The 27,849-nt window shown below is 40.1% G+C and overlaps 2 protein-coding genes across 3 annotated transcripts; both read right to left on the reverse strand.

Annotated features, from left to right (window-relative positions):
- Positions 1-5,967: 5,967 nt before the first annotated feature.
- On the reverse strand, positions 5,968-27,289 carry LOC147755085 (uncharacterized). Of its 2 annotated transcripts, none has more exons than XM_086992357.1 (5): positions 26,697-27,289; positions 23,278-23,550; positions 21,559-21,886; positions 20,521-20,672; positions 5,968-7,418 (listed from the first exon to the last, which is right to left on the reverse strand). In XM_086992357.1, exons 1-5 carry the CDS (start codon positions 27,092-27,094, stop codon positions 7,361-7,363), a joined length of 1,209 nt encoding a protein of 402 aa, XP_086848483.1. In that variant the 5' UTR covers positions 27,095-27,289; the 3' UTR covers positions 5,968-7,360. The 2 variants fall into 2 exon arrangements, with proteins under 2 accessions (XP_086848483.1, XP_086848482.1); XM_086992356.1 differs by lacking the exon at positions 5,968-7,418 and adding an exon at positions 18,357-19,958 and having other exon boundaries at positions 26,697-27,283.
- LOC111252816 (uncharacterized) lies at positions 10,044-12,126 on the reverse strand. Its single transcript, XM_022811318.2, has one exon. The coding sequence runs from the start codon at positions 11,870-11,872 to the stop codon at positions 10,565-10,567; it is 1,308 nt and encodes a 435-aa protein (XP_022667053.1). The 5' UTR covers positions 11,873-12,126; the 3' UTR covers positions 10,044-10,564.
- Positions 27,290-27,849: the final 560 nt, after the last annotated feature.

Here is a 27,849-nt window from a genome sequence, read left to right on the forward strand (position 1 = left end):
CGAGGTACACCAGTAACACAAGAGTCAAAATTAATCAGTGGACTGTCAATAAGTCACGTGACCCAGCTTACAGGGAAAATCTACGCTACGATAAACATTTTTTCCGTACTGAGTAAAATAAAATTAAGCGGTTTGATGTTAAGTTAGTTGAACTTTAATGACCACTGTTAAGGTTTGAATGACTCCCAATAGAAACCGATCGAAAAATACTCTTATAATTATTATCCTAAATAAGTCAATTGGGTCAAAGGGACAGAGTTCACGACTGCGTTTTGCGGCAAGTAGAAATTTCCGAATACACCCGAATACCTTATATATAAGTAATTAATGACTTGAGAATCTTTTCTGCTTCAAAATTTCGAATATCGCAAACATGACTTTAACCGAAGTGCCTTAGAGCCCCACGCTGCGCCATTTATGGGTTGATTCACAATGTAAGCTGTGATGTCCAAATTAGAAAGTACAGAAAAGAGGCTTAACTAAGTGGCACTTGTTTCAACCAACTATAAAGTGTTGCTTAGATCCGACTTATTGCTTTGTCCATACAAACGTTTCAATAAGGCTTAAAACGTGCTTCAAAATAAAAATACCAGTTATAAGAGAAGGGTTTTGATAACGCTTTACAATTATTGCAAACAACTGAAAAGTACCACAGCACCTAAAGCAAAAAGTGTTAGTTGTGTTCAAACGGGGATAAAGTCTGTCAAAAGGGTGATCAGCGACAAGCACTTGTCTGTCCAAATGCATTTTTGTTTGAGCGTAAAAGGTGTATACATTAATGAACAGTTAATCTCCAGTTACGATGCTTTCAATGAACGTAATACACACTGTAAATACAAGCTACTTATACCCTTGGTACCCCATGCAATTTCACACTCAACGGTTGATAAATTATTTGTGCCACTATGAAAAAGTGTGATCCCAGCTTTGAGTTAAACAACCTGTGACACACCATGATGTCTATTTGTTTGGAAAATGCACAAATAGGCTTTAAAGAAATTCTGTCACGGTATTCCACATCGTCACACAGCACCACGGAAAAGATGCTTTCCTCAACGCTTGACCCTCTGTCACTATATGAGGGGACCATACTTTCCAGCAATACAAACTCTTCAGTACGATTAAATTTTTCTATAGCTTATCGGGTATAAAGCCATCGCTTTGACGGCGTTACTCTGAAATAACGCCGCACCGATGGATAAATCTTTGGGTCACTAGTAAAGAACGCCTCAGTAAGAAATGGCTTCCTTAAAGCCCAGAAACCCGAGTCATACTTCTCAAGGCGTTACTTCTAAGTACTTTCCATGGTAGCATGAGGCTTCCGCTAGCATTTCATAAGATCCCGAGTACCAAAAAATTCGTTCTTAATATCTGCACAAGCCGAATTCGCTATCATGCCTAAATTCGACTGAGTGTCCAGCGCCCAAACACGATGGCTGTCACGGAAGCAGTGTCGCGTTAAAAAATGGCTTACCAATGGCAAACTACAGATCTTGGTTTAATTCCAATCTGAAATGAGTAGCTGGACCTGAGGAACCGAGAACAAATTTAGTTTATAAAACAGAACCATTCGTCTATTGAAACATCCTTCTAGTTATTATTTATGAATTTACGGGAAACCTTTGATAGTGTGTTTGTAGAAGGGCTTTTGTTCCGCACAGCTTCTTGTATTATTATTATGCCTTATAAATGATATGGTGAAAAGCGTTAACCGGGAAGTTTTGCTATATGTAGATGATACGCCTCTTAGATATTTCATTAGTATGAAAATGCAGAACAAGTGCAAAATAAGGGTATCGCTATCAGTGTTGGAAAAGGAACATCTTTCGAAGTTCAGGCGTAAGGTCGTAACACAAATCGCAAAGATAAAATTATTATAGATAACACTTGATAATATCCTTAATGACAAGCTTATTTTGAAAGTTTAGGTCATCATCCGAAAAAATTTGTTGGACTTTCGTCATATTAAGCCTTGGCATACGTTCTACCTCTCGTAGCTTCCGTATAGAGCAAGGTATTGGATGTGCGTTACCATGAATGGATTAACATTCCTATGGCTCTCAAGACCTTAGTGCTCGAGACACAATGTTCTGGGTGCAAACGATCTTGATTGGACTCGAACTACACAGTTTGTTCGAAATAGTAGATTACTGGATCTGAAACCTTATTTCATTGTATTTACTACCGTAACAGATAGCTTAGTCTTTGGATGCAGAGAACTGCACAAACTGTATGGTAACTGTTTTTTTCTTTAGCGACCTTACATCTGAATGTAGGAGCTTAAGCTATCGTAAGCTGCAAAAAATGGTGTTTTAAGACTAAATCCGATTCTTGTAACAAGTAGGACTGGATGCATATCTTATCACCGTTATGCTTTTGAAAAGTTTCGCCTACGAGTGTCAGTACGAGGTTTCGTTTGAAGTACCGACCTTGTGCAATGAAACAATTGTCTCGTTGTAGTTACTTTTTGGCGCATGACTTATGTTTGCTTTTGTTTTTCTAGTCTCATTCAAGTGTCTTGTAACTTCCAGATGCTGATGCGGCGGGGCATCGTCGTTTCCAGCTGTGTCTGATTTTTGGCATAGTGCGATTATGTTATTCGAAAGTTTTATTTTTGTGTAAGGTGTGGGTCTTTGCCTTCTCGATGACGAAGAACGTTGGTCTGTAAAGGCCTTAGTTTATCGCACTGAACCTTTTAGAGCGTAAATTGGCTTCTTAGCGTGTGGCGGCTCGAGGACATTTTTAGAAGTATGCTACTTTAATTGGATTAAGATTTGCAAAGCTTGAATCAGAATGGGGAATATCTGAATGCAATTGTATTGTCTGCTCGCTATCATATTTGGTAGAACTGTCATATTATTATTCTCGTCACCGTTGGGTCTCACCCCACCAAAATACTGGGCTAGCTGCTGGTTTTTTGTGTTCCCTCGTGCCAAAAAAAAAACTTCAGCACGAGTCTACGAGAATGTAATGTGTCGGTTGACACATTGGAATTCGACACATGGTATGTTAAGTACTTCACTCACCGCAAAAATAACGGGTATAAATAAATAGATTCGGATTTAAAATTAAGTAGCTATCACATTCAGCTCCTTAAATGTTATAAACGATGATCGAGCTATTTACCAAAGCTTCAAGCAAAAATAAAAATTTTAAAAAATCATTGGCATTTATCCCTCACCGATAAGGCCTCCTTATCGAATATCCATTTTGTAAATTCCCATGAGCAATCTGTTCCGAATCCAGATTCTCGAACTCTAAATTTACTACGAAAAATTGAAGTATATTTGCCTGTCTTCATTAGTACTTCAAAGGAAATCTAACAGAAACATATCATATTTTTGAAGCCGATATGGAAGTACAGTATGAACAAGGAATACAAAAGTTTGCCCAAAACCTGCGTCAACAGGCTGCGAAATAAAGCAACCGTAGCTACTTGGATAGTATCTCTCAGCTATCTTTTTTTTTTTTAACTTGCTTCTATAAGTGACCAGAACAGCCGTCGACACCAAAGAAAAATTTATACAAGACATTTAAGCCGTGCAATCCGCAAACGATTTACAGCAACTCACTAGTTTTCGAGAGAAATACGCCTTTTTTTTTGCGCCAGGGCGGGATAATATGAGGCGGAAGAGAGCGAATCATTTGACACCAATAGCTTTATCACGAAAGTTATAAAATAGAAAGTGATTACCCTCCATTAAAACCTGCTTGATTTACTAGGAGCGTCTGCTGCGACTGCCCACACTATTGGTCTGACAAAAAAACACATACGTCTACTTTATTAGTAAAAAAATTTGTTTAAAACAATCTCGATAGTCACTGTTGTGGATATATACCAAGTGGCACGTCTAACAAGAGCACGACTTGTAAACCCAGTATTTTGACCTGTAAAGGCCAGCTTCTCAAATTATCTCGTCAAACAATATAGAGGTGACAAAGCATCCTGTAAGCTTATTAAAACAGGGATATCAGTACTACGCTGACAGTCAGCTATGCGACCAAACTTGCTTTGGTTAAAAAATATATAGGGTTGTCCATAATCACAGAAAATTATCCAGAATCAAGAAAAGAAGAATTTGATGATTAGTTTTGGATGATATAAACAAAAGTGGTGTGAAGAATAATAATGTGCAACGTTGACTTCTATGAACACGCGCATTTGCTCGAGCTGATTGCAACGCCGCGTCGAGTTTGTATATGGCACGAGCGCACTACGCATTACTTCTACTAACGACTACGTGGTTCGCTATGTGTTATATACACATTCGACAACTGCTAAAATTGAATGATTTTTTTCGCTGTTTTTGTGCTTAATACCAGCTGGCAGGATATATACCGTTTATATTTTAGGTCAGACAGAATGTGTCCGCGCTTTTTCGCTTACGACACACAACACGTCTGTGACAATAAGTTATTACCTTATCATCTGCACATGACTTTCTTCTACTTTTCTATCAAACGATATGTGTCGACTCATCAGAATATGGCGGGCTTCGAGAAGTTTTCCAGTTACATTTTGAGTTCTTAATTCGTATCGAAGGTAAGCTCTAGAGATCATAGAAAATGCAAGAGAGCCCACCGCTCGAAGTTCAGGAGGGAAACTTTGATAATGCTTGTTTCCCAGTGAACTGGGCACTTGCAAGCCCACCGAACGCCAAGAATAACCTTTTGGGAGATTTGGCTGAATCTACCTGTTCAGGATTTTAGTTAATGTTGACGTACAAACACTACTTGTTATCCGTAACGATTCTGTCTGTACAGGAAGCAATCATTCTGGCTGTCTAGCTCGATATTATAAGTGAGATGCAGCTGTAATTTCTTCTCATGCAATGACCAAGCACCAAGTTTCGGTGTAAACCCAAAGGACTTAAGGTTAGTAACAGCGTTCGTGTCGCTGTAGCTAGTCTTGTCGGCCAGCTTGTTTAGGTTATTTGCTGGCCGTTTTCCTTCAAAAGCGCTTTCAGATCTACGTCATCAGGCTCAAACGGTCGCATAGAGCGGAGATCATGTTCTAGGTTTCGTAGACCGTTATTCAAAGCTTGACAAATTAACCTTGAGCAGTCCCTCTAGCGAGTGTCTTTCGAGGTACCGTGCACAAGGCAAATGTCCCGGCTCGTCTTGGCAGCATTTCGGCTTCAACGAACTCACTGCATAGCAGAAGCCGAATTCTCTTCTAATCTAAAACATCGATTTTTGGGAAATTCTTTTCAGTTGAAATTGCGTTCGCAACACAATACCGTTACAGACACTGATGGAGTAAGAAGGGCAGTATTATAGAAGCTAACAACAAGTAAAGCCTAAAATATATCTAATAACTTATTTACAGACATACATCCTTCATTTAAGTGATGGACAATGTTTAGCTAAATGACGGGAATACAAGATCTGATCTATCCATCTGAGTATCTATATACAAATGGAACATTTTGCTTAACTGTAACTTAGAATCGGCTTCCTGAATATTTCCGCTAAACGTCTACTAGATGAAATGCTATTTCACCTATGTCCCGGATGCACTGGCCCAGATGAACTCCAAGGTGGCCATATATGAGCATTAATAGTACTATTTTCCTAAACGCATTTTTCGTTAGCTCGGCTTGTAAAAATATAGCTATGAGACTTAATTTTCTGAGATGTAGTATTTTTAAATTTTTGTTTGAAAATTATCTAATAATATCAATTAGATTGAGCGTTAAAAAAAGCGTTGATCATTTGGTTGTATTAATTTAGCCCTGAATGTTATTTAGCTACTATGTAAAATCGGCCTACCTCTTCCTCGTTAAAAATTAGATATGTTCTTTCAACTTTGGTTCATATGCCAATAGTATTTTGTTGTACGATATATAATGGCGAACGTGTAAAAAAAAAGAGATTAGAAAAAAAAAAGGATGAACGATGATAGTTCAACCTACCCGCCGAGCCTTAACCTATGTAAGAGATATACCGAAAACAACATAATAATTGACTCATTTATTAAAGTGTACATGTTTGTGTGTCGTCTATAGGTTTTCGTTTTAGTTGAGCATAAATCAGCCTGTGATGGCGACAATTAGTTTACCATCTATTGTCATTTTTTCCGTTTAGTTCTAGCTTTATTGAAATATTTGAAAGCACTTCCTTTTAGGTTTCTTACTTCTCCGATAGGGGCTTTTTTTTTTTGCTTGCAATACTTGAACTGATTCACGGATATGGTCGGAGGAATATGCTTCCTACTAATATAGATATATGAAGTGGAACGTATAGGAGATGATAACATCTTCAAAAATTGCGCTCCACTGAATCCAGATTCACCTGTGACTTGTGATTGTCTAAGAGGAAGGTGTTCGCTCTGCGAGGAGGTCGTCAGGTACTTCGAAATAAAAAAAAAAACAGATTCTTCAATGGACAATTGACCTGAGTTCAAGAAAGTGAATTCTTATTATTATTATTATTGAAATCAACTGAGAATCGTTATTTTATTTGACAGGTCGAAATTACGCATTATGTTTGTATACAGGAAGCATTCTATACACGCACTGTAATATTAACACCAAGCGTCTGTAGCCATTTCTATAACACAAGTTACTGATTGTGTGTTGTTGTTGTTATTATTATTATATCAGATATACTATTATTATTATTATTCGAAAAGTATTACTATCAAGTCCGAGATTAGCGCAGCCAGACGCAGCTTGTAATTTCATCCTAGGTAAATGAAAATGAGCGTAGAAAATGTGCCTGTAAAGGAGGATGAAGATAGCAGATAGTCACACTTCAGTAAGTTCCAGATGGCTATAATGTATAATTGCTTGGTTCGAAGGTTCTTCCTAATGATGCACAACTGCAAATCAAGGCAAAATACCTCAGTATAATTGCACGCTTTGAATTATAGCTGCGGAAGAACTTAGTAGGTCGTTTTAGACGGACGCATTGTCTAGGCCTAACATCAGTACTCTACGTACGAATGAACGCATTCGAAATCCACCTGTGGACAAGTAGGCTAAACGGATGAACACTCGAAATACGGATCAACGAACCTATTGAAACGGTCCAAGCCCGACAATTCTGAGTCCCCAGCTGCGCCCCGACATGTGCGCAATTATCTTTCACAAAGGGGAATGTCTGTTAATGTAGATGCTACTTTATATATACGCTACTAAATACATATAAAAGCAGGGCTCGTCCGCGCAGTTAATTCGTGTAGAGCTGGAATCTTGTTGCAACTTCTGTTTTACCTTTTCAGTTAACTCAAAACTCTAGCCATCAAACTGCTGTTCGTATCTGGAACAAAATGCGAAAATTATCTTGCTACGAGTGTCAGATTGACACTTGCTTGGCGCCAGCGTTGCAGTGAAGACTGGTCTTTGAAACTAACCCCTCAGCAGTGGACGCTTCCAGCCTTAGGGCCGAGAATTAATTGCACATCAGATTCGTACCTAAAAATCAAACCAGACGTACAATATCATCGATCTTTTTTTACCTCTTGATCGAAGGCAATTCTGTTTATCCAAAGCAGCGTCGCTACCACGATAACAATTCTCTATATTTGCTAGGATGTGTACATTGACATTATTTTACCCTCTGCCGTGCTTCACTCACCATTACACCTGGAAATTCTATAATTATTGAAATTGCCGTGTGTTACCTAGATCTATGGAAATTTGCTTAGTCTGATTAGGATCTATGAATCGTGAAGAAAGTAGTGGCCGCCCACGTCGCTAAACGAGTTCCATTCAAGGGTACCGAGAGGTAAAATGTTTCACGTTCGGCAGTTCTATCGCACGCCTCGCTATGCCTTCATTCGACCCCACACGTTACCTACTATCGTGACGACAGCTCATAGCGAAACATCAGGGAACGCTGATTCAACTCTACCTGGATGGAAGGTATACATATCTACTATTGAATTTCTTCATCACAGAAAACTTTTTGTGGGGCGCCTTCTCTCTACAACGTCTTAATTCAAATTAGAAGCGTAAAGAAGCACACTTAGAGCAGGAAACTGCAAATCTCCTAGTCGAATAGTATAATTTACTGGATACTCTTCCTCTCGACTCCGGCTTAATTCACAACAATTGGTTGAACGTGATGGCCTCCGTCTCAAATGGGTGGAATTGATAGAATCTGATGCATGATTGCGATCGTTTACCTTTTGATTTGATCTCTTATCTTCATTCTACTTTGCTCACTACGCCCTTACATTGGACTTGATCAAAGGTTATATCACTGTAGATTGTTTGAGACACAAAAATTAGTCAAGCACTCGTCTGCTTTTACGGCTAGTTGTAACAAAAAAATTGTTTCGCCCTTTTTCTACCCTTTCCTCTTTTAATTGACGAAGCTCGCAATTTTCTATCTGGCCAAACTGAAAAATAATCCAGGATTTTAAAATTTACGTTAAACTAGCTTATAATAAGTATTCTATTTTTTTAAATTGAGATACTTTCCTTAACAGCCAAATCGTAAGGGTATGTTCCCAAGTTTTTATTTAACGGGATAGGTCTGCATATCTGTCATACGCCGACAAGAAGAAATGTTTTGCTGCATATCGCCCATTCGGCATCCAGGATTTAGAAGAAAGACATAGAGACGATCAATTATAAAACGTTGCAGACGACATTTTTACAACAACCTCTCGTGCCACTGTCCGCAACAGTCTACTTATTTGGAATAATCAAGTCTTTCTCGATAGTATTTATTGTGTCGCTGTCCGAGGAGTCATTCCATACGTTTTTTTGGAGTGATACAAATAAATGTCCATTAAAACTGTTGGAACAACTTTACGCACTGCGCTTCCTCTGTAACTAAAAGCATTCACATAACCCTTCCTTCAGTATGTTTCTGTTGCAATAATAACAACTTGAGTTTCGGGATCTAAAATAGCAGCTCAAGTACGTTGTCGAGCTTCGCATAGCAGCCATGCTTCACATATTTAAACCACATAGTTCAGAAATGGTTACCGGTATTCCAGCCGTTGTGTTTGAAATAGTCATTTGATCGTATCAAGCTTGAATTTTCCCAAGTTTTTCGTGATGAAGATGAGGATTTCAGCACGATGTCTTCGCTGTCGTGCTCGAACGGGATCTTTGTTTCGATATGTTAAAACCATTTTTCAGGAGAAGCTTTAGGCAGAAAAGCAGTTTGAGCTTAATAGTCGTTTATCATGAATATTTTTGTTGCAACTTGGAGGACGTTGGAGGAGGGGGCGATTACAGTTTTTCAGCGAACTCGTATATTCTTATGGTAGTCGACAAACTCTCGTCGCTTGCAAGTCAGCCCAACGGAGACATGTGGCGTCGAATCAAGTTAGCATCGGCGATATAAAGTGCTTAGTATTCGTACCACACTCCCAACCACTGCCCAAGTCAAGGGCAAATGACAGATTCCGGTATCTATTCATCTACTTAGCTCTCTCATTTACGAACGTTTGTAAAAAACTAAGGGTGTTTGCATATCAACAACTGGCGAACTCGTCACCATTTTACGGTTAGTCGACTATAACATCTATGTCATATATCTTTACATATTATCCGGAAGGATATTCATTTCTCGTCGCTCTAAACGTAGTCATCGTTTAGGCCTGGTCTCATCTCATTTAAATTGGCTGATTCGAATGATCGACGATGGACAAGAGGCTACCTCAAAAGTACGTACTCACGTCAACTTTACCCTTTCAAAGGTAAACTTTTTATAAGGTCACGAACCTGCTACTGAACTCTTACACCATTCCTGCAGGTCTGCCCAATAGACTTGCATTCGTAAAAATTTACAAAAAAAAAGAAAATTACGGACGGATGTTTACTTGCTCTAGCAAGGAGAATACTACCGAAAAGGGAACTTATCTATCTTTTAAAACTGGTTCAGCTCGAGCACTCGTCAAGTGCAACATTTTTGTTTCTCTTAATGAAATTACACGAGTAAGATATTAGGATTAAAAACATTAGGCAGAATCGCTTAAAATATATTCTAATCGAACGAGTTATTAGCCGCTAACTCAAACCCCCCATCCCCCATAGATATACCCCGCACTGCATGCGTGATAAAATAAAGACGCCTTAAGCTGCATGTATCGGTTAATTATATCTATTTGCATTTATTGTATAGCAGGTCAACGACTTATTTTCTCATAATCAAATAGCACACCCTTTACAAATAAGCAGTTAAGCAAACATTCGTTCCGGTTGCGTGCCGCACAAGCACTTAAACCGATAGAAAATCAGACAAAAATCAAAGCAAAAAACACAATATATAATAAGACGCAATGCATAGCATGCTATCACGTCATTGAAGGAACATCACTTCGACGCGTAGAGTACCTTTGAAAGGTAAATCAGCAAATAAATAGTTAATCCAATATCACTGCATGATGACGATCAGCTGACGCGACAGGCACAAACGTACCTCTTTTCATTCAGATCCGAAGTTTCATTCCAATTTTGGGACTTTCAGTTTGTTGATCTAGGTGGTTCGAGCCACTTGATCCTTGGCCGCTGTTCGTAGAAAAAATAAAGCGTCTAGCTTTGAGCCCTTCATCCTATGGTGAGAACAATGAAAAGGGGGTTTCGGATCACTGATTCGCCATCTACTGCTGCGTCGAAATCAGCTCAGGACGCAGCCTCTGCAACTGCTCCCTCCGATAATCGATGTCTTTAACTACACGTAACACGTGGACCGCTTTACAGAAATCGTAAAATATGCCGTATCTGTTTGAGTTCGTTTCGAGTATGTGCGAAAGAACAACCCGGTCCGACAGTTCCGGTTTGAGAAGTGTGTATAGCACAATGAATACTGTGCCTAAAGCGGTAAGCACGATAACTGCCAAAGCGAATTTGGTGCTGAGTTTGTGGTCAAGCTGAGGATTTTTCCAGATGAACCATGCCAGTGTACAAAGTAGATTCTCGATGACTCCCGCGGACAGAAAGCAAAATACAAATAATTTTCTTTTAAACACGAACATCATAGGCCAATACATTATCGACGGCAGGCCAAACAAAAAAAACGCGAGCACAACGAGAACACCATTATTCGTTTTTGCAGGTAAGTTGGGGGTACATCCTTCTTTTAAGGCTCGCTCCCTTTCCTCACAATGACTGTCCTTTATGATTTTAAAGACCAACGCCGTCGCCACTCCCGTATGCGAAAGGATCACTCCTATGACAACGGCGCCTCCCAGTGCGGAAGAGAGCAGCGCGAAGGCCAATGCACGGGACGCACAGTAAGATACCCATCCAATAAATGACAGTGTTTTCGTAAGGCAGCCGTCGTCGCGACGTTGCAAAGCCTTGATGAGAGATAGTACTGCTAATGTCGAGCCGATAATTTCCGAGTAAATCACGAAGCTGTCGTTGCTTTTTGTCGACATGGTGTTCACAAAATGTAATTGTAGTAGCAGCTGGATGAAGCCGGAGTAAAAGTCTTCAAAGAATTCAAAGACGAACGTTTCTTGCTTAATTCTGGATAGTTCCTGTTGTTCTTTTGGTTCGAGTTCACGATATTGGCAAACTTTGTCGGCTGAGAAAGCGAGCATCTCGCAGTGTCCCTTTATTTGCCACGGGATTAATAAAATCCCCTTTACCAATTTGGTAAGCACATTGCGTAGGTCGCTCTGTTCCGATGACACCGTGCGAAGCACTTCGTAAATAGCGTAGATGAGCGTGGGTGCCAGCAGGCAACTTGCACTGATCAGGAGCGCATACCGCTGTCGTTTCTCCCAGTACTCAAGAACGGTGCGCGAATCATCAACTAATTTGTAGATGTAGATCGATAAGTGCACCATGCCTTCGATGAGCAGGAAAGGAAATATACAGCCACAGTTTGGGCCTTGCGATACTTCATGCTGCCAATCGTCACTGTTGACGTTCGATTCAACGTCTCTTCCATTATTAGCCATAGTTGAAATATGTTGCCTTTTCGACGCTATGGCTAGAAAGAACTGAGTCTACGTATCGGCACTTAATGTAGTATAGGTCTTCATAGCTTGTAGCTGTTATGGCTATGGTTGAACTTGCTTCTCAGAGCCTGTGCTCACGAGTTACAACGTCTATGTAACATGTGTCACGATTCCAGCTCACTATTGGCATCAAAACATAGTGACCACAGCAGCTCTAACATCAGGTGGGTCCGGCGCTCTACTGCGCATGCGTTGGCAATAGCAGCCCACTGTGTATACTGTTACTGCACCCACTTGCCACTGTTTGGCGGATGGCTTTGAGCGGGTCCTTTACGTCGTGGCTATTAACAGAATCGGTGCGTTAGCTTATACAGCTGCGGTTGTTACATTGTGTTATTATATTCACATAAGTATTCGTTAGCAGTCAAGGGTTTGCCAGATTGTACTATACTTGTTTACACGGTATTTTCAAAAACTGTGACTGTTGATGATATAAACATTTAAAGAAATGACTGTTTACTAGCGTGACAACTAAGAGTATCAAGTAAAAAATTACCACTTGCTTTTTTTTAAATAGATCGACATTTGCTTAATCTTAGTGGCAATTGCGCGATCAACAAATAATTAATTAAAACAGATACTAATAAATCGAGTTGCGTTGTAAAATAAAATTTTTACAAATTAAATTTGCTTCAAACTCGGTTTAGTCCTATCTTTTAGCAAAAAGTATAATTTAGCGAATTTAGTATCTTTGTTTGTCATTTGTTACACCAGAGTGCATGGTAGGTTTATGTATCATATCCATAAGTAAGCATCCTGCTTTTATGACACTTATCTTTGGTAATGGTAATGGTATACCAAATGCAGAAAAGACGGTAGGACAATTTGCTAGGCAATAAAGTAGCTAAAACAAGCTTCCTCTCACATATACTTCGGGAAAGTTTACGTTAGATTTCGGCTGAAAGTTTGAAGTTGCTGGAGGCATGGTCATCGGTCATAGATGACGTCCGAGGTAATAACAAGACCATGAGTTTAGGCATCAAGTAAGTTATGGACCGGCTAAGTTGTTAGCCTGATCCTGTGATACGAACGATTTAACATACAAGGTGCTATTAATGATGTTCTTTACGCAGAAAATAGTAATGTTTTTAAAAATTATGTTTTCGAGTAGTAGACAATCATCTGTATATAGGCATCTGCCATCACACAGAGATATTATGTGCTGTTTTGGACTCCACCACATAAATCTTTCACAATTATTTTTTTTCTAAAATTAGTCTACACGCCTCTAATCGATCACAATCGATGGCTCTTAGCCATAGCAGTCAAAAATGCCTTTTTTATAACCCATGGATACACGCAATCGCTATACGCTATTTTATAGTATATCATTTACTACTGCACAAGAGTGACATCTACCATAAACAAAAAAAAAGAACACACACAAACGGCGAAATTTATCTACAATGCTTAAAAGAATCATTCTACAGTGAAGCTGTTCTTTGCGCTATATTATTACAGTGACGTTTACAGGGAACAGGTGACTCTATGAGCGTATATATCAGTTTAAACTTCCTATAGCACTGTGTTTCCTGTCGTCATCTTTGCCAACTAGTTAAGTGTTAAAAATTTACAGAAACAGTGATGAATCGGGAAGTTCCATCAGAAGGCGGATCTAAGTTTAAATCCGCCTTCTGGTGGAACCTAGTGTCCTTGAAAAAATCTTTCTATAGATAAACGTTTGAATTTTCTATGTTTTATTTTGGATCTTAACGGTATTTTCCCAAAAACAGCGTGTGCGACAATACCGGAGAATCGGCAGCATAGGGTGCCCGTTTACAATCTCGTGGACACTTGACTTATTGTTGTTTAAGCTTGGCAAATTTAACAACGAATCATTATAATTAGTCACTGCTGCTTTGGGACAACCATTCCACCAAGAAAGTTACTATTAAAGCTACGTATGCCTTTTCCTGAAAGAAGCAATCGGTACTCGTTCAAAGTTGCAAAGGTAAGCATAATTTAAATCAACATGACCGATACTATCTTTTTCAGTTTTATATACGTACCATGTGGCGTAACTCTAATGTCCACCAGTTGACTCTATTATGAAAGAACCATTGAATTGAACTTAGCATTTCGCACCAGTGGCATTTGGCTTATGACATTCAGGTAGCACGCGGCCGTACTCCAGGTCTTCTCTCAGCCGAACAAGAGACTAGATGAGTGGTAATGATCATGACGATGGCGATGATGATGAAAAGGGGGCGGAAAAGCGAAGGAGGAGGAAAAAAGGTGTCGCCGCCGCCGCCGCCGCCGCCGCCGCCGGCGACGACGAATTGAGTACCATGAAGGAATGGCAGGGGACAAAGTGCGGGCGGGCGGGTGAGTGTGAACAGGGCTCAGCTGTAGTAGCCATCAGAGTCCTCAAAAGTAAAAGTGTTGGAGTCGGTACGATGCTGGCGATGTCAGTAAACGCGGTGGCGGTGGCTGCCTCGTTAAATGGTGCTATTCGTCATCCCCATACTTCAGCCCCCCATCCAACGACGACCACTCTAAGAACGCCAGCCGCGCCCCGAGGGTTATAAATGCTGATTGCAGTTTGAGGCTTTACGCTAAAAAACTCTACCTTGGGGATATAGAGGGATTGGTAGCGAAAAGCGGTAGAAGCAGCAGGAGCCAGTTTGCCCGCAGGGCGCAGAGGGCACAGGTGGTGGCGGTAGCGGCCATAGCTGCAGTGAAGCAGTGGGTGACAGAGAGATGGAATCAGTCATCAGCTTTCGCCGACCCATTTTGCGCCTCTCATCAGCATCGGTTGGATTCATGGTTGGAGCTTTTTATTCCACTTACCCAACTTTTCCTCAACATCGAAATCGCTTGTTCTTCTACGTCGTTTTAGCTTAGCAGATCGAGGGCTAGCGACAGACATTTATCCTATGCCTTCGCCCCTCAACCCCCATACGCGTCGTTGTCGCGTTTCGCAGTTCAAACACTAGGATAAAAAGAGAGATCTAGATGCCTATGATAACAGGTAAATGGCATAACTGTCGCACTTAGAGCCACTACAATCGTATCTTTTCTATATTTCCGGCACCGTTTTATGAGGCACTTGTACTAATATGACAAGAAAGCTTAAATTAGTCGATTTTAATTATAGAACATCTATTTGGTAGACTAGTAGACAGTTGTGTTTTTTTTTATCCTGTATGTTTCCTTGAACGCTTCAACGTTTCTGCCTAAATCCATCACTAAAAGTTTGCCTGCTAAACGTATTGAGCTGCAAGCGCTAGTGGGCCTGAACAGATGGTAACCCATCGATCTGCCTGACACTGAAGTTTTTTAATTAGGCGCAAGGAAAGCGTCCTTTAGCATTTGCCTCAAAGCTGATCATAATTTGCTTCAATATCTAGATTGAATGGCTCCTGCCGGTCGACCTCTGTGGTAGCAAAACAAACTAGAGTTACCTGATTTAAACTAAATGAAGCGTACAAATGAGTCTATAATTGAGACAATGGCGACAACTATGTTGGTACGGGAATATTCTACAAGAATGGCACGAAAATAGAACGTACCAAGCACGAAAATTTCTACAGATGATTTACTGTCATATGTAACTAGTCGTAAATCTATAATAATATTATTCGATGGACTGAGTGTGTTAAAAATCCATATCTTTTTTTGTAAACGACACTCTTCATCCAATTGCAATATTTGTAACCAAAATAAAAACGACCTCGCCCTTTTTGTCTGTCCACGAAGAAGCTGTAACTATTTTATTATATATATATGGTTTCGTTTCAATTCTCCTATCCAAAACCAAGCCTCAAGCTGAAAAGCGTATTATTTAACTTGAAGGACACATACGAAATAACTTGATCGATGTCATGGCGTGGTAAATGCCCGTTCAACTGCACGTGTTATAATTACAGAAATTTTCGAGTGGCGCGGGCGCATATGGACCATAGAAAAGTCCTGTTAGTGAGTTCATAACTGCAGGCGTTCTAAATTAAGTACGAGATGTTTACCACAATTTATGTCACTGTTTATAACCAGTGTGGTAACGCTATTGTTGTAAAGTAATAAACGTACACTACTAGTCGCAACTTTTAGACGCATAATTAAGGGTGTCCTTCTTCAGGCCCGTAACGATCGGAGCAAGTGATAGGGACCGTAATATGGGTCGGCGACCATACATCGCAAGATCTATAACGAAGTACAACGGTAACTGTCATTCTAGCAAATCTTATCTTCGTCTCCTATATTCCTTTCAAGCGTCTAATGTTATATCGTATAAATTCATCGAAAAGTTCAAGTGCGAAATCAGCAACTTGGACCAGCTCGTTTGAGTGTAAAGGACGCTGTAGTCGGTTTACTTGTTGGCACTGATTGGACCGCTTTATGACCAAGGCACTATTAGTAGCGTGGCTGCACTGCTGATGAGGGCTGGCGCTCACTAAAGTAGTTTTGGGTAGTACATAACAGCCCTAGCCACGAATAGATGCTTCTTCATCTTTGTTTCAAGTAAGTCGATCATCATCGAGTCCGTATATTAGAGCGAGGCTGCTAGCTTGTACATGGACAGCAGGTGGCGTTAGCGAAGCCTCTTATCAGCTGCGTTCTTCATCGCGACCCGGAAGCCCTTATTGTGTCTCACAGTGTATATTTCTGAGAAGACGTTTGTGGAACTGATCGTATCTGCTACTAATAAAATATTGCTGACTACAGCGGAGCGCTGCCCATCGATTATTGGAGGCCCTAAATCGCTTGAAGGCCAAAGTTTTCTTTGCTTGACCAGTATCTGTGCGTTCGGTTTCTAGCATCGTTTCTCCTCAATTGGACTCAATTCGATTAGCGCCTGAACAGTAAGTTTATACAGTCTTACTCGGTTAGCGAACACGTTGCGTAGCATTTAAGCTATTGAAAAATAAAGACAGGTCTTGGAATAGTTTTTCCATTTTCGGTAGCCTTCATGCAGTAAGTTATAATACCTTCAACAATAGTCAGCATTCGTGGTCCGAGCTTGTTTGCTGCGATCTTTTGTTTTTGGAGGCGTTCGTGTTCCAGTCAACTGGACAGAAGCGTGTTTTGATGGGACAACCCTTCAAAAAAAGTTACCCTTAGGCTCATTTTACATCAAGATAAATTCGTTCTACAAACGTTATCAGAAAGAACTGATTTCAAACCATACCAAAGCCCCCAATATTTCTCGGAAATCTTCTTTTAGGCTTCAGAGAAAAAGCCCTACATCGAATCTCCTCCCATTTTACAACACGGAACAGTTGTATGGAAATTAAGTTCATGTCCGCCTGGCCCCGCATGCTACAAAGCTGAATTGCACAAAAATATCCGGTCTTCGAAACGCGAAGATCCTATCGTTCAACAACGTTGTATATCCTTATAATGAAAAATGTTGAGCATTCATTGAAACCGAACGATATTAATAAAATTGCCAAACTAAATTAGGGCAACCGGAGTTGTTGAAAAGTGCTCCCGTATTAGCTGGACGGCGAAGGATTCGTATCCAGCGAATACTTGCCTGCACTCAACTCAGAAAGCTGATGATACTTTTTTTAAATTAGCCTAGCTTGTATATATATATATATATATATATATATATAGAGAGAGAGAGAGAGAGAACAACTGTGAGCTATGGTGTTCCAGTTGTATTGGGATGAATACGCACCGCTGCCCACGGTCGCGACAAACGATCTAAAGTTCCGTATTATAGCTCCATTATCGACAAAAAATGCGAGTCGTGTTAAAATGATGGGCCTGCCCACTGCGAAAGTAAACTGTAAGGTGAATTATGCCCACGGGATGTTAGCGGTCAACTAGTATGTCAGCAGTGGTTTCAGACGTGTTGTGAGAATCGAAAACAGTCTAACCTCATTCATGTTCCTTTAGGATAAATCACTCCTTTCTGGTTCATCGCTGTTAAATGCGGTTTCAGGATGGGATGTTTCTTTATCTGATAAGATTTGTTACAGTTACGAGATACGATTATCGATACCTTTTTAATACATACGTATACAGCAGATGCAGTCGGCCGAGGCAGCTCATACTTCTGAAGAGTTTTTGAAGTTGGTGCTGCTATGGCATTTGAACACTGTTTATATTGTTGGCAGATGTTCTTCAGTGTTGACAGCATACTTTCTATATTAGATGAAAACATTTTTTCTTAACGTAGACTAGTTGGCTTGCGTTTCGTTAGCGACATGGCAGTATACGACAAGGTTAGAATTTTAGTCACGCAGCTTATTGATCATTTGTTTACTTGAGACTTGGACGTGTAGGCTTCAAGATCGGACTTTGGCGCTAACTAACCCTACTAACAAACAGAACTTTAATTACTACTTCGTTTGATTGGGGTAGTAGAGGCATCGCAACTTGCAGGCACCGTACTTAATCTGCTAACATCGATTGCTTTTTTCCTGGCACGTCAATGAGTCTATCTCAAGAATAGAGTGAATAGTAAAACGCGGACTTTTTTTTCTTTGGTTGTAACGCTTTATTGCTTTCGTTGTTTAGACTGACAGATTTCTATTTAATATAAGCTAATATGTTTTTACAAGGCTAATACACAGACGACTTTTGTAATCTTAAAAAGCCACGGCACATAGGTCGATATTCGTAAACCGAGAATATAAGTACGTCTCATTTGTGAACTTCTTCCCTTAGAATTGCTATGAGAAGTTCTGTAACGCCGTACGCCGTACGCCGTATGGCATCATGTGATGCCGGTGTCAAAATTCGTGTCTTCATTAGTGGGTGCCTTTATATGGGCCTATTGCATATACCTACGTATGTGTGTCAATCATATTAGGTTGTGTTATTATATAATGATGGATTTAGTACACAAGTTTCGTTGCGTCATGTTTGTGTTCGCCCAGTCATCCACACAATAACAGCTTTTAAGACAATCGCTATATAAAAAAGAAGGCTGTCTTCAAAAGTGTTGAGCGCCGACAGTTCAATAAATAATACCCAGTGTGAAGATCTGCGTATTAAACGGGAAGATTACCAAATTGAAATTCATAATTAGCTCGACTTTCTATGATCCTCCTATATGTTTACAGTTTATTCTTTCGATGTTAAAAACATATACAAATAAACTTTATACAGTTCACCGATGTTGCACGTCATTGGCCAACGTGCTGTCTCGCGAACACAAGGGAGGTATTTTTTTTTTTTCTATATTCGGTGTCGCTCTACTGGCTGTAAGCGCCAGTGAATCTACCTAGTGAATTTATCCTGACGTCTATTGTTTCTATGCTCAGTGGTCAGGCAATTCGAAATGATCTTACAGACGAGGTCTGAAGATCTGAAACGTGCTAGCTAAAGTCACATATTTGGCCCAAATGCAGGCATTATGCATACAGGGCATAAATGTAAGTAAATCCGTTGAAGAGGAGTATCCTTAGATAGTGCCTGTCATTGAAATACTCAGATGTCATGTCTCAATTATAGTATTTTCACCGCCATAATCTCACATAATCGCGCCTTATATATATATATATATATATATATATATATATATATATATATATATATATATAAGATAATGGCTAACACACTACGAGATTTCCATATAGGATGACAGTAGCTCTCTAAAAAATGCTGTTACTTATCTTAGAGCCATTTCGGCTGTAGTAGCAAGTCTTCATAAATATGCGTCTGCACCGCCCCATGCGACGCTTCTGCTGAGGATCTTTTCAATTGTGAAATAAATAAATACATACAGCTATGTACACCGATAGAACAGAATGAACCGGTAGCCCCCGGGTGTTCCTCTGTTTCGACCGCTTGTGTGCACCTCACCGTCACTAAAGACCGAATTTCGCACCTTCCGATGACTGAGGAGTATCACCAAGCTTCCAGATGGGTTTTATGGCCTTGGATTAGTGTAGCGGGCTAATGGCTTATGAGGCAGTTACGAAATTGTAACTACGTCGCCAGCCGACAAGTGCTACAAAGACGGCAGCTATCGGGACTTCCGATAAGAGCAACTGCTCCGTAGCGTGTGCGATACTTGGACTCAGAAAAGGAAGGCTGATCCGATTTGATCACTAGGGGTCCCTTCTCGTGCCTATGCAGAAAAATATGTGTAAATATATGTTCACTAGTTTCTAACTTCATATGAACGGAATCCGTGTTAAACTATCGACTACAGTCAGGCATCGTGTCGAGAACTGGGGCCGTAACCGGTAGGGGATACATGTGAAATCGTGCTTTGCCTTCGTGTCCATAAAATGCCTGAGTTTTCACTTAAATGACAACAGACAAAGTAAACACATGGTGCTATCTTCGATCGTAAGAAACAACAAGAATACGTTGAAGCGTATTAATTGTATATGCAGAATTTTGTGGAAACTACATAAATCCATAGGTTTCTATTCTCGCCTGTTGTGTTGTTAAGCAAATGTTGACGGTAAGCCTAGATTTTAAAGAACCTGGAACAAGTCCCACCGTTACATACAGCGGAACAAAACGATAACTACTAGCTTTTTTTTTACAGACAGCTTCTTCTTGAAAGGTTTGAACTTCGTAGAAATGTGGTATATGCTAAATCCTTTTGCTTTACACAAACACAAAACAGTCCGTTGTAAGAAAATCGGTTCCATTAATAATAACCAAATCTGACTACCTACTTGTCGGTTGTAGAACAGGTCAACTCCTTATTCTGCCGTCTAGTGCCGCAGGCGATTTGGTCCCAATGCAGATGACAGCCAATTATGGCAGTCACTAACACGAAGCCGCCTAGGCAAGTAAATGGACTTGGCTGAGTACGCTGAACGGTTGCCTAAATGAAACGTAGTTACCGCAAAACAACACTAATTATAAAAGTATCACTTCGACAAAAAAAAAGGTAAAATCAAATCCCTGCATAACACCGTTTACTTTGATCTGTTCTAAAAATCCGAAATGTCTCGTCATCCTCCTACTACAGCTTCATTTCTGTTCTAACTAACTTGTAGAAAGCAAGGTAACTTTAACAAAGAACATTCGATGGGAGCGCGGTATCGCAATCTAAATCTATCTAGTTTTTTTTTTTTTTTTTTTTATAGACCTATAACTACGTCCTGCTACATCTTGGTCCCTTGAATCGCGTTTAACATACCCCACCTATGCCTATCTCTCATCTTCAATGATTCCCGGGGGTAATTTTCCGGGCACATGGAGTGTGTCAGAATGCGCTTCGTAAACGTATTTTAGCGCCGATAATAACGCGGGAGAAAGGTTAATATAATAACTTAGTACTTTATATATGCATTCCGCGATAACGTGTTGAAGAAATTTTTCATGTTAACATTCAGAATACCTTGTTTCATGTTATTTATGAACCACACGTATTCGCAGAAGAATATGACGTCCCAAATTAGTTATTACAATATTAAAAACACAAACAGGACGATGACCAAATCATATTTGTACACCTGCAATGATCTCTAAAACAGCAGACGTTTAGGACGATGATATAGCAAGGCGCTTATTCGAAGCACATACAGAAGGAGCGTTCAAAAAGGCTAGCAGAGACGAATGATAAATTGCAGAAGGATGTACTGAAGTTGAAAAAAAAACAAGGCAAAAAATAGGGCAAAAGTGCTCGTATCATGAAACAAGCAAGTAAGTCTAAAAGCAAAACTTACGTAACAAATCGCAAACTATCCTAAGTCGGAACTACTCACCTGTAAGACAAACGAGAAAGCAACAGCCAGAGTCATAGATATTGCCACGCGCGAAGGTTCAGCGAGGACGCATGCTAGGGCAGGTAGGTAGGACTGCATTAGGGTGCATATGCCAGCCGCCGCCGCCAGTGCCATGTCCCGAACCGTTGGGACCGTCAAGGAACCAAACGTCGCGGCAGCGATCCCGGCAAGCATCATGCTGGCCATCGAAGCATACAAAGACACCCATAGAGCACTAACACTACCCAATCGCCGCAACCACACCAGAGCGATGGCGTTTGCTAAAGCTGATAGGAGCGTCGAGGCGTAACCGCCTGCACGGCTAGACCTGCCCGACAATAAACAAAAAAACATAGCTCAGGTGAATTGGAAAATTTTAAGCCTGATCGGCGTGTTCTTGAAAGTCAAATCTAATGATTACAATTGTCATCTCAGCTTTGGGTTTGGTCGATTTTTTAAGCTAGCGGTTATAGTGGACACCATTAGAGCTGGCAAACTTGAAAAACATGGACTTTTGCTCTTAGTGTCACGGTTCTCTTAAGCTGGCCTATATCAAGAAAGACGAAGCGCACTTTGAAATGTCTTAGATCGGGTAACGTGCCTCGTCTGTCCATTTGATGGTACTGATTTTTATTGAACATAATCTGTAGTATGCCGATCTTTGTTCTCAACGTGTTTTTTATTTGATATCTACAGTCGCCGTATTGATTCGTCGCGAAAAATCTTAAAACACCTTTTCATTTAAATTGATTGATATCATCCACGTAACGTGAAGGACTGCTTTCTGGCAAAGTCATCCAGTCGAACTTTTCCAATAAATAAATTCAAGTAAACCTATTTTAGAGCGTTAGATTGATCAAACGATATACAAATAACATTCTACAGACAGTTAAGACATTTTCAAAGCAATCTGATTACTGTCAAGCAATGTTAGCTTAAAAATAACTTTTACAAAACTTCCATAAACGTTAGCTGGTGATTGTGAAGTGCTTATGAAGAACTTAATACTAAAATTGTTTAGGACCGCACAAGCAGCCTTTGTGCACAAACGGACCTGCGACCAAATTAATAATCCATTTAGACTTTACTTCTGGACACGCCAACCCGTAGTCATGTCTTGGGCAAAATGGTTGTCTGAGAGATGGATAGATAAACTCTAAGGTTCCTATGTGCATCATGCTCATAGTTGCATAAACTCGCCATATTAATGCTAAAATGCATTCAATGATGGGAAAAAAAACATGGGAAGTTTTTTGCTTATTTTTCAAAATAGTGAGATATTTGTAAAGCAACGCGACTAACTCCTCAAGCAGTATATAAGATAGGCTTCCAAGTCTCATCGATGTGTGTAGTTGCTAGGCGCGGTGGCACCACGAACAACTCGGAAAAAATTTTATAGAAAAGGCTCAAGCGGAAGTATTTGAGCCATTTAATATGCTCAAAAAAAAAAGTTTAACATGCAGGCGGTACAATTCGATATTATTTTCGTGCAGTTTATTCCGCTGTTGCTATAGATTTTGCCAGTATATATAATTTCTATACATTATATAGTTTTTCTTTGTGCAGACCTTTACCAACGTTTACCTAGACCGAATAGAAGTCGACAAAAAAAAAACTCATTTCCAAATAAGGGCATTGTTTGTAGGTCTGAAGTTTGTTTAGACAATACTATTAATCTTAAAAAGTAACAACTATGAAATATGAGTATGACTCACTCACATGCAAAAGGGGCCAACATCAGGATCATTCAGGATAGTGGGCAGAAGTACCGTCATAACTCCTGCTGAAACTACGGCACAAGCTAGTGCTTTTTTAAAACAACGTTCACGTAACAAAATACACCCAAATGCGGCGGTATAAATAGGCACAGTGTTAGCAAGCAGAGAAAATTCGGCGATGGGCAGATGCGCTGATCCCCAAGAAAACGCTAGGAATTTACAGGCGAAAACCGCAGATAGAGCCATCAATTCGAGTCGCGTCCGACCATCGACACTGAAACACAATAGCATCAACAATACACCTGTAAATTCAAGTGGAAAGCTTTCCATTAACGATTTCCACTACTAATCCAATACTCAATTAGTTTATTATGAGCCAATTAACTGTTAGTGATTTATGAGTAACATCAATATCACTAATGTACTAATCGTGCAACAGCTGAGAAATCACGGTTATCAAAAAAATACGCCCTTTCTCTAGCTATAAGCTGAAATACTGAGAAAACGATTAGCACCTTTAGATATGATCAGGCATATAGCTACTCTGAGAATGGAGCGCGGGCTGTGACTTCGTTATGTTTTATGTTAAGTTTTGGTGCCAAGTTCCTAGAAAGTTGTCTTTTTGGTTCGCTTTCAAATTATTTCAATAACGATGTTAAATGTGTGAACGAAATAAACTCGATCGTACGTACGTACGCAGCAATTACGAGATGAGGGTCACAATGTGACGTTAGCATTGAGCGTCATCTACTCTTGTTGTGTTGGCACTTTTAGCATGAAGGTTTATTTTGTGGCTGTTTTCATGTAGCCGAACGTCTGAACTTTTTCGGCTTAGGCGACTTCGGTGGTTGGTGAGGGCCGTGCCTTCATGATGGCCTAGTGGGCAGCGTATTTCGCCGTTCATTCTAACTTGGATGCAATTCAGCTCGCCATGAGAGCCAACTGCTTGATGGATTGTCTAACGGCAGTACCGGGCGTAAAACTCGAAACAGTCATGTAGTTGACGTTGCCACTTAGTGAACTGTTCGTTTCTATATGATGTCCTTTGTCATATCCTATATGTGTACTAGATAACTACTGCAGTTTGAAGAATCTGATTTTTGGCCGTTTGACTTCTTTGCGTGTTCTGTCCAGGCCGACTCTGTAATGCCCGCTTTCGCTATATATAGTCATTTCTAGGTACGATAATAGATGTATTGCACCCTGTATGGAACGAATAGAACACATAGTTCTCACATAAAAAGCGACACACACTCGTCGACGACACCGGCTTCAGCTGCTGCGCCTACGACTGCACACAATTGGATAAGGACGACCATTGATAAAGCGAAGGTAATCTTGAAGTGTAATGAAGTGCATATCATATATTAGCTTGCCATCGAAGAAGGTTTAGTGGTCAACTCAAATGTTGACCTGTCGTTGACAGTCTATGTTGACCTTTATAGTAATCCTGCTTTTCCGATGCCAGCCCCGTCCGGTTTCTATATTACTATGCTATCATATGTGAACTTTAGTTTGGATCAGAAATAAAGCACCCCTGTATTGTTGCACCTCCTCTACTGAGTGTACTTACCTTGAGTAGCACTGCCATAGCTTGAAAAATGTCTGACAAAAATATAGATATTCCATAGAATATTATAGTATAGTAATGCTCCTTAACTTAGTGATACGATCGTAGGCAGCTAGCACACTTTGATAATACACTTGGCACTTAGTATGCAATGGAAGAATTGCTGGTGAACTAATCTACCCATCTGAGTTTACCCGCATGTATATAAACAGTGGACACCCGTCCAAAGAAAAGGATGATTTCAGATGTCTCCTAATGCACCCTCTCGAGGAAACCAAGCTAATCAAAGGCGGGCTTAAGAAACATCTACACAATGTTAGCCTGTGTTTTTCTCGTTGATTGATCGTAATGCGCATCTGTCGTCCGCATTGATCAGTGTGGCTGGGTAATTGGGGCAAGCAACAAATTACTTCATGGACGCATAGACATAATCAGTATTGACCCGGCTATTCCGTCTGTTTGATCAATGGTCATCAAAATAATAAATATTGCCATAAATTGTATCATCGTTGTCTCCTCGTCCGTGACATGTGTTCATCGATTTCCTTCAGTGGGGCTATCACAATTGCACTCGTTTGTCCTGAGCATGTTCGTTTTGTTTGTTTATCTTTTCACATATATTTAAGTAAGAAATTTATCCGCACGTGACAATGCACGAAGCATATAAATGGATTAATATATGCCTGAAATGACTGCTCTTTTATTCTACTCTGCTTTCATAAATTAGAACTAACTGTAGCCATGTTTGAGCAAACGTGTTTTCCTGGTAAAGTGCCCCCAGAGAAATACGGAACTGCCTTTTGGAGATTAGCAAATCACCCTATTAACATTTAGATGACTCCCCCGCAAAATTTCGGCGCCATACTGCTAGTTTACTTTTATATGTATTATACGAAATCGTAGTCCAAAAATAAGACACTCCTTCCACCATATTTTTCGAACACCGAAGAGTTGCTGCTTCAGTCATTATACAACGATACGCTCTCTATTCTTGAGACAATTTCTATCATTTTAAACACGTTTATATATATTTAAGAAGCATAGCTTTGTCAGATCCTTCTAAGCACCAAGCTTGTTGATGCTTACCAAAGCCAAAGTTGTGCTGATTGATAAATAGGCAAAGAGAAAGACTTTTATGAGTAGTTTGTGGCCTAAAGGTGGGCCAATGGTTCCAGTCTCAAAAATGCTAAAATTGATCACCTAAAGGGAGATGTTAATCCAAACTAATTGTATATATATAATTATTGCTATCTTTCGTAACAGCAGAGCTCACCGTAGAGATATTTTATAATAATATTGTTACGGAAGATCTCAGAATTGGAAACATCAGCCTATCAGAGATTCTAGGATGAAAATCGATTCTTTAAGCGTGTTCACGCTAAATGATAATAGGTTTCATTGGGCATGGAACAAGACAAGTCGAGATACCTTGAAAGTCATTAACGTTTCTTTTGTTCTGTTGAATCAAAAATGGAACGGTACTCTGTTAGTTTCCTTACCTAGTGGGAAAAGCCAACGTGTGCAGGTACGTTTCGATATACGCTGGGAAAAACCCTGATCCATCATTAAGGAAGGTGTCGCTAGTGGTAAAAAAGTTACTTTTTTTTTTTTTTTTTTTTTTTTTTTCGGAATCTCAGTCTGTTTAGGGAAAACGCGTCTGCTGCATATTTGAATAACACCGTAAATATAATGCAAGGCAGAGGTAATAAGCATTGTGTACATAATATGCACTTTCCAATTCTAATTCGAATGCCCCTTAAAGCGGATCTCTACAAGTTGATAATAAGCAGACTTATTTAATTATGTATACGGGTATATATGGATATATAATATCGACTCTATATGCTCACCTAAATGTCGGTTTGAACAAAAGTAAAGGCGGTGCAAGGAAAAGCGCCGCAAAAAGGCTTCGGGCACTGCACGTCTGCATGATGCTCATTGACCGTACGGAGCCGTTGAGTAATGAGCCCAGCGTAAGAAAAAGACCTGCCAACAGGCCGAAAAGAGATCCAAGGCTTCTGCGTAACCATGCTGGAGCAGAGTTATGAAATGAAATAGACTCGCTTTGAGATAAACTTTTGTTAGGAATTAAGCCATTTTCGATATTAGCTAAATCTCTCGATGAAGCCTCCGAAGCGAATGAAGCCCGTTGCAAGGAGCATCGCTCGCAGTCCGTTTTCGTAACATCACTCACTTCACTGAGATCCCGTTGTAAACGCTTGCAAACAACAATTTTCACAAATTCCATGTTCTACTGAACCTATTGTTCAGCTGGGAAGTCGTCTGAGTCAGTCAGCAAACATGCACAATTTTTTTTATTTTATCGCTAACGAAAGTTCAATGAATCGAGGATGTCGATGAGTGTAGAGGAGGCGATCTGGTGGAAAGGCCATTCATTAGAAAGATCATCCGTCAAGTCTCTCGATGACGACGTTACCCTCGCACGTGTTTCTACATTGATCCTCAGCATCTTATCTACCGCCGCTCCGCGAAACGCGCCATATTGCCATTGGGGCTAATACCATAACAACAACCTCTATGATCATATTGCCAAGACCCCTTTGAAAATGTAATAAATAGACAAGATTTAATTATGAGCAGCCCAGTCATTTTGAGTTTCATGACCTTTTAGTTGAATACTTTTCTTGGCAAAAGGAATCGTATACAGCCACCGACAGTGGCAACCAGCAATCTATGAACGAGGCCTTGGTTTAATTTCGATGAATCATAAAGTTTATCCAGTTATTGTTATGCTTCCCCCTAGTCTTACCCAGAATGTTCATTCTCCATAACTTTTTAGCGGTCAGTGTCGCAATATCATTCGCTTTAGAACAGCAAATTAGATCAGGAAACCATCCGCTGTTCGAGAGAAGCACAACGGTCAAAGAGCTTAGTCTATAAATGACATCGGCCACTTTGCGAGCTCAGCGTATCGATGACATAAACCCGGCCTGAATATACTGTCTAATTCTCTTATCGCAAGCACCAGTAATCAGTAGAGAA

The sequence above is a fragment of the Varroa destructor genome, unplaced genomic scaffold (assembly GCF_002443255.2).
Source record: "Varroa destructor unplaced genomic scaffold, Vdes_3.0 BEIS01000006.1, whole genome shotgun sequence".
In the NCBI taxonomy this organism is placed as follows: domain Eukaryota; kingdom Metazoa; phylum Arthropoda; class Arachnida; order Mesostigmata; family Varroidae; genus Varroa; species Varroa destructor.